The 7,469-nt window shown below is 43.2% G+C and overlaps 1 protein-coding gene across 1 annotated transcript in view; it reads left to right on the forward strand.

The window, feature by feature from the left end:
* Positions 1 to 6,688, forward strand: part of LOC126484709 (cell cycle control protein 50A-like) — a 238,904-nt gene extending 232,216 nt beyond the window's left edge. The window contains exon 7 of the mRNA XM_050108305.1: positions 6,485 to 6,688. Coding sequence (XP_049964262.1) covers positions 6,485 to 6,688 — 204 coding nt within the window. The remainder of the gene's footprint in view (positions 1 to 6,484) is intronic.
* The last annotated feature ends 781 nt before the right edge of the window (positions 6,689 to 7,469 follow it).

Here is a 7,469-nt window from a genome sequence, read left to right on the forward strand (position 1 = left end):
GCGCCCATCTTCATAAGGAGAAAAGACCATCATAATAAAATAAGAAAAATCAAAGCTCGCACGGAAAGAGTTATGTGTTCGTTTTTGCCACGTGCTGTTAGACGCTGGAACGGTAAAGACATACACTATGTGATCAAAACTATCCGGACAGCCTCAAAAACATGGGTTTATCAGATAGGATGCATTGCGCTGCCACCTACTGCCAGGTACTCCATATCAGCGACATCAGTAGTCATTTTACATCGTGAAAGATCAGAATCGGGCGCTCCGCGGAGCTTACAGCCTTCCAACGTGGTCAGTTTACTGGGTGTCACTTGTGTCGTAAGTCCGTACGCGAGATTTCCACACTCCTAAACATCCCTAGGTCCACTGTTCCCAATGTGACAGTGAAGTGGAAACGAGAAGTGACACGTGGAGCACAAAAGCGTGCAGGCCGACCTCGTATGTTGACTGACAGAGACCGCCGCAGCTGAAGACGGTCGTAATGTGTAATAGGCAGACATCTATCCAGAACATCACACAGGAACTCCAAACTGCATCAGGACCCACTGCAAATATTGTGACAGTTAGGCGGGAGGTGAGAAAATTTGGATTTTATGGTCGAGCAGTTGCTCATAAGCCACACATCAAGCCAGTAAACACCAAACATCCACTGACCATAGAAAATAGTCTTTGTATTTGACAACAGAGAATCATCGACTTCATCATCATTACTATTCTTATTATTATACTGACTGCGAACTTAATAAGTTTATTAGGGAATATGAAAACGACATTATCATTGGTTTAATCTAACAGTGTGAGACAAAATGTTCCTACCCTACAGTAACCAAACCAACATGCACATTAGTTGAGGCCCTCATCCATATCTACACGATTACTTTACAATTTACAATTATCTGTCTGGCAGAAGGTTATTGGGACCAACTTACAGCTACACTATGTGATCAAATGTATCCGGACACCTGGCTGAAAATGACTTACAAGTTCGTGTCACCCACCATCTGGAATGCTGGAATTCAGTGTGGTGTTGGCCCACCCTTAGCCCTGATGACAGCTTCCACTCTCGCAGGCATACGTTCAATCAGGTGCTGGAAACTTTCTTGGGGAATGGCAGCCCATTCTTCACTGAGTGCTACACTGAGGAGAGGTATCGATGTCGGTCTTATATGTCCGTAATCTTGGTTCTGTACACTTGATCATTTACAAATCACAGGAAGTCTTGAGTTGATGGCGGCGGCCAGCGATTGTGGCCCTCTTGTCGAATCCACAAACACATAAACTTTTCATCGAGAAATTCATGGACATTTGGGGACCAATGAGGTGGCGCCGCATGCTGCTTCATTGTCAGGTCACAGGTGACATTGAAGGGTATTGCAGCGAGCCCAAGTACATAACACTGTTAAAAGCGGACTCCCTGAAGGAAATTTTACCAATTTGTTTATTTATTCGCAGATTTTTAAGCTAGTCTTCAAACACTAGTGTTTTTTTACTTGGATGTGTTACAATGATTTGCTGTACCACAAATAATGTAATTGTTCTGAACTACGCATCACAAATCACGATCGTTAATAGATTCCAGTTTGCCGTGCATATGAAAAGTAAAGTCGTAACAGAAACAAAACTTCACTACAACCTGATTTCTTGCACCAGTCTTGGCTAGCACGTCTAACGCAAACGAGTGGCAGACAGATTTGTCTGGCCACTTTAGTGACTGAAATGGTGGCACATTGTCAGCATAAAGATATAGCCTGTAACGGCGGATCTCATGCACAGCTAGAGGCGGAATTTCTAACTCTGTGTCTGCCGTACCCTCAGATTTTGATGGACTCTTTGCATACGCCTCCCTCACCTTATCCACGTTGGCGTTTCAAACAGATGGGTGAGCTGCTTTCCTGTTTAGGGAAAGCTACCAAGTTAATCGATGGTGTGGTCCAGTACCGGACATAGTCTTCTCTAACAATCAGGTTACACACTCCGCATTCTACTTTAGTTTTCACATTTCTCGTCACGTTTGTGACATCCTGAGGGAAAGCAAGAAAGAAAAGATTCTTTCAATTACCTTGTCACAAGCTGAAAACCAGATGCTATTGCCTAGGATACATTTTAATTTGTTGTTTAGGTTTTAAGTCAACCGCGTGCAAGGCCCTTCATCTCCACGTAGCTACTGCAGTCTACATCCATTTGAAGCTGCTTACTGTGTTCGAGCCTTGATCTACGTATACAGTTTTTTCCTCCCGCATTCTTCCCTTCATAACTAAACTGACGGCTCCCTGATGCCTCAGGTTGTGTCCTGTCTACCGGTTTCTCCTTTTCCTCGGATTGCGTCGGAAGTTTTTCATTTCGCAGTTGGCTTTAGTGCCTCCTCACTAATTATTCGATATACTGATGTAATGTTCGTCATTATTTCGTAGTACAACATTTCAAAAGCTTCTGTCCTCTTTCCAGCTCAACCTCCAAATTTCGCTTCCATACAAGCTTACACTCAAAATCTCCAAATACCTTCAGAAAACACTTCTTAAATATTTAAATTTAGTTTCGATGTTAACGAATTTCTATATTTCTTAAAAGCATTTTTTACCCTTTGTCCTACAGCTATGATGTTTATTATGCTTCCGAAAAAATAGAGCTTATCTCCTACCTTCAGTGTCTCATTTCCTAATCCAAAGCTCTGAGTATCGTCTATTTACATTCAACTAGACACCATTGGCCTTCATTTGCTTTTGTTAATGTCCGTCTTATAACCTCTTCTCAAGAAACTTAGCATTCCCTTCTACTATTCTTCAAAGTTCATTGACGTCTGTGTTTGAACTGCAGTTCCATCAGCAAACGTTAAAGATTTTTGTCTTTTATTTCTTCTTCATGAATTTTAATTTCCTTGCGAAATTTGTCTTCGGCTTCCTTCACAACTAGCTCAATGGCAGGTTCAGCAGCATTGGGGATAATCTGCGACCATCTGCGTGTGAGAATGTGTGTGAAATCTTTGTGGGACTTAACTGCTATGGTCATCACTTCCTAAGTTTACACACTACTTCACCTAATTTATCCTAAGGACAAACACACACACCCATGCCCGAGGGAGGACTCGAACCTCCGCCGGGACCAGCCGCACAGTCCATGACTGCAGCGCCTTTAGACCGCTCGGCCAATCCTGCGCGGCCGACCGTCTGCCACTCGCTTCTTAATTACTGCTTTCCTATCATATGTGTTGACTCTTATAATACATCTCTCCTTTATGTAGTAGTTGTCTATAGACTCTCCTTGGCTCTACTTTAAATCTGTCAAACTGTAAAATCGTAAAGATAATTCATTGCACAGCCTTCAGAGGAGAATTTGATAACTGTGCGCAGTGGTTAACCAAAACCAACGTTCCAATACGCATGACGACTTCCGACTACTGCAGTCCTTTTCTGATTACTGTAACGATCTGTGGAGAAAAATACACAGACAAAGTACTGAATTTGAGGTGTGTGCGCTGCTCTACTTGGATTTTCTCTACATATACTTGAGAAGATACGCCACGGCTATGTCTGTGATTACTTGTTTTTTCAAGGAATTGCCATTCTAAACACATTAAAATGTGAAAAAGAAAGTGCTTACGCAGTCCATGTTACTGTTTAAATATATTTCAGTATTCTAATTTCCATGCAGAAGCTGGCAGATAATACACGATTGTTTTCACTCCCGTATGTTTAATACAATCTTCCAATCTGAAGAATACAATTCACCAACCACTGTGTCTAGTTACCCAATAGCGTGCGAAATCGCAGCTATCCGATATCTATGTTTACCGTTCTTACGTTCAAACTAAGTCAGTGCAGTAGAGAAAGAACAGCAAACTCACATACAGTTAGTTTTAGGTTACTTACTACCAAAGTTATAAGACCACAGTAGACTACCGTCGAGTATCATAAATAAGATTGGATGCAGTGGTTTTCCTAGAAGCTTCGGTCAGTTAAGTTTCTACTCACCACTTACCTGTACGTTACGTGTGTACGTAGTTATCGGGCGTTACTTAATAAAGATTGCTTTCTTTGCGTGTACTATCAGTGTCTTACTAGATTCCCCTACAATCCGGAGGCGGTGAAACTTCAAGAAACTGCGTGAGGATATATATAGGACCGAGTAAAATTCGGAACATTTTTTTTTCTAAATAGTTATCCTCCTGCCAATTACTTAAAAATAAGGATTGATAGCAAAATAAAAATTGTTAATGTTTAATTCAGGTTTTATTCGTAAATTGTTGATTTTTAAATGAACCAGAGGGACGGTCTAGTAAAAATAAGGAAAAAAATATATATTTGTCATATAGCGCGAAAAAGCTCCATTTCCTCAACAAAGGGGTAAAATAAAAGGCGTATAAAACATGTTTCTGTTATCCATATACAACTTTCACATCTATCGCAAATACCAGGAAAATCTTGCCATCGATCACGATTAAGAACGTTGTATTGAGCACAAAATAACAAAAATATTATATACGTTTTCATGTTTGCGCTTGTAAACTGCACCTGCATCAAAGGTAATTGCTTTGGTTACACCAAAGCGCGGACGTTACGCGATCATTTACATTTGATGACTTATAAAATGCAGTTTATATTGTGTGAAGATATAAAATACAGAATGGACTAACACCGAATGACGTGCTCTAACTGTGTCCAAAACAAGCAGCCAAACAAACAAAAAATCAAAGCGAAGTAGTCAGTCCCCGGTTCCTCGCTTACACATTCATTTATGTTCCTTTCCTTATTAATGCTACTGGTAAACTTACGATTCGTTATGTCGTTTATGTAGTGTAGCAAAACTACCAAAACATAGTTCTGGTTGAACGGTACTGTACATTATACGAATGAGTCAAAACAACGACCCGTGTGGATAACCATGCGTGTTAAGGCGGCGCTTCCGGGAGGATAAGGTGCGCTGACCCACGTACGAAGCCACCCACCGGATTAAGGACGATGGTCGGTGAGCCGATGAGCCTAGATATTGTTTTCAGGAGGTTCCCCACATTCCACAAGGTGAATAACAGGCTGGTACCCAAGACCCACCGCACGTGCACGATTCGCAGACATTTAGAAACTTCCACTCACGTCCACATGATTAACACACCACGTTTAAAAGTTGTGGTAGACATTTTCCGTTCTGGAGAGAGGGGTGGGAGGGAGGTGGAGGGAGAAGGGTAGTAACGAGATGGCGACAGAGGACGGGCCTCCGTGCACCCCTCAAGCTAACGACGAAAAATCCGTCGGTAAGTGCGCCGGAACTTTGCCGATGTGGGACAAAGAATGTGTCGAAGTAACAATATTTGCGTGAATGTGCAGTACTCCCCGGGTTTCCCTTACGTCAAAGTACCGGGTGATCAAAGAGTCAGTATAAATTTGAAAACTGAATAAATCACGGAATAATGTAGATAGAGAGGTACAAATTGACACATATGCTTGGAATGACATGGGGTTTCATTAGAACCAAAAAATACAAAAGTTCAAACAATGTCGGACAGATTGCGCTTCATGTGATCAGAATAGCAATAATTAGCATAACAAAGTAAGACAAAGCAAAGATGATGTTCTTTACAGGAAATGTTCAATATGTCCACCATCATTCCTCAACAATAGCTGTAGTCGAGGAATAATGTTGTGAACAGCACTATAAAGCATGTCCGGAGTTATGGTGAGACACTGGCGTCGGATGTTGTCTTTCAGCATCCCTAGAGATGTCGGTCGATCACGATATACCTGCGACTTCAGGTAACCCCAAAGCCGGTAATCGCACCGACTAAGGTCTGGGGATGTGGGAGGCCAAGCATGACGAAAGTGGCGGCTCAGCACACGCTCATCACCAAACGACGCGCGCAAGACATCTTTCACGAGTCTAACAATATGGAGTGAAGCGCCATCCTGCATAAACATCGTACGTTCCTGCAGGTGTTTATCAGCCAGGCTGGGGATGATGCGATTTTCTAACATATCGGCGTACCTCTCACCCATCACGTTAGCAGTTGCTGTTCAGCGCCATCTGTCGGTCATTTTGTGGACTTTGTTTTTTTTGTTTTTTTTTTGTTCTAATAAAACCCCATGTCATTCCAAGAATGTGTGTCAATTTTTACGTCTCTCTCTACATTATTCCGTGGTTTATTAAGTTTTCAAATTTATACTGACTTCTTGATCACTCGTTATTGCAGAGGGAAACGCCGGCAAGTTGGTTGGGTTGATTTGGAGGAGGAGACCAAATTGCGAGGTCACCGATCTCATTGGAGTAAGGAAGGAGTCGGCTGTGCCGTTTCAAAGGAACCATCCCGGCATTTGCCTGAAGCGATTGAGGGAAGTCACAGGAAATGTAAATCAGGATGGCCGGATGCGGGACTGAACCGTCGTCCTCCCGAATGCGAGTCCAGTGTGCTAGCCACTGCGGCAACTCGCTCGGTAACGCCGGCAAGTAGTGCTGCCTGTCGCTCCCTCACGAGCGCCGCTCCGCCTGTGTGCAGGTGGCGTCGTTCAGCGGCAGCAAGGTGTTCATCGTGACGTCGACGACGGCGGTGGGCGCGGGCAACCAGTTCCTGGGGGCAGCCTACGTCACGTGCGGCTGCGTCTGCATGCTGTTGGGTGCCATGTTCGTCGCGCTCCACCTGCGCTACCGCCAGGCTGCCGCATTCATGGTCACCGTCGAGAGGGAGACGCCCTACCTCTGAACGGCGCGCCGCCACCTGGCAGCCACAACTAGCGTCACGTACCAGACGTGTGAGCGCGTCTTAGCCAATCCCCTGGTTAGACGAGAGGGTGTGTTCCAGCCTGCAGTGATTTTCACACGAAGAGGAAAATATTTCTGGGACATTCCATCCCTTTTAAAGTATGGAGTATCTCATTCACATGGTGCAATATTTTTTGTGATGGTGCTTCAAATTGACATTGCCGGTTTATTCACATTCTTCACGAAATGAGCCCACATCTTCTGTTTTCGGGAAGTAACCATTTTTTGGATGAACTGTAATATTCCCTAATTTGCTTTCAGAATTTCTTTCTTGCCACATACTCTTGCATTCGTGCAGCATACCTTCACTTTATTCTATCAACAGCGATATTCTTTTTATGCATCATGTGCCGTGTTTGCAAAATAAGATGAATTGGTGGTGATTGAGTTCCATTTATATGCGAAATAATTTAATTAACATCCCGATCTTATTTCCGTCTAGCGTAAATACAATTCAGTTCAATTGTCGTCCTTCCTGATCGAATTATTTGCCTTCTTACTTCCGGTTTATCTAACTAGACGTACAAGATCATCTCTGCTCAGAGCGAGGTCACTCGTTCCTTTGCCTTATATTCCGATGGTGGCCGATAACGTCAGTAATGAGGTGCCATCCTCGTTTGCTTCATTAAAAATCCAATGTAGCCCATGGTAGTAAACTGTCTTTCTGCTGGACAATTTCTGTTTTCGTGATAATTTTTTCCACGAAGTAGCCCTCTTAGGTG

The sequence above is a fragment of the Schistocerca serialis genome, chromosome 6, assembly GCF_023864345.2.
Source record: "Schistocerca serialis cubense isolate TAMUIC-IGC-003099 chromosome 6, iqSchSeri2.2, whole genome shotgun sequence".
Taxonomy (NCBI): Eukaryota; Metazoa; Arthropoda; class Insecta; order Orthoptera; family Acrididae; genus Schistocerca; species Schistocerca serialis.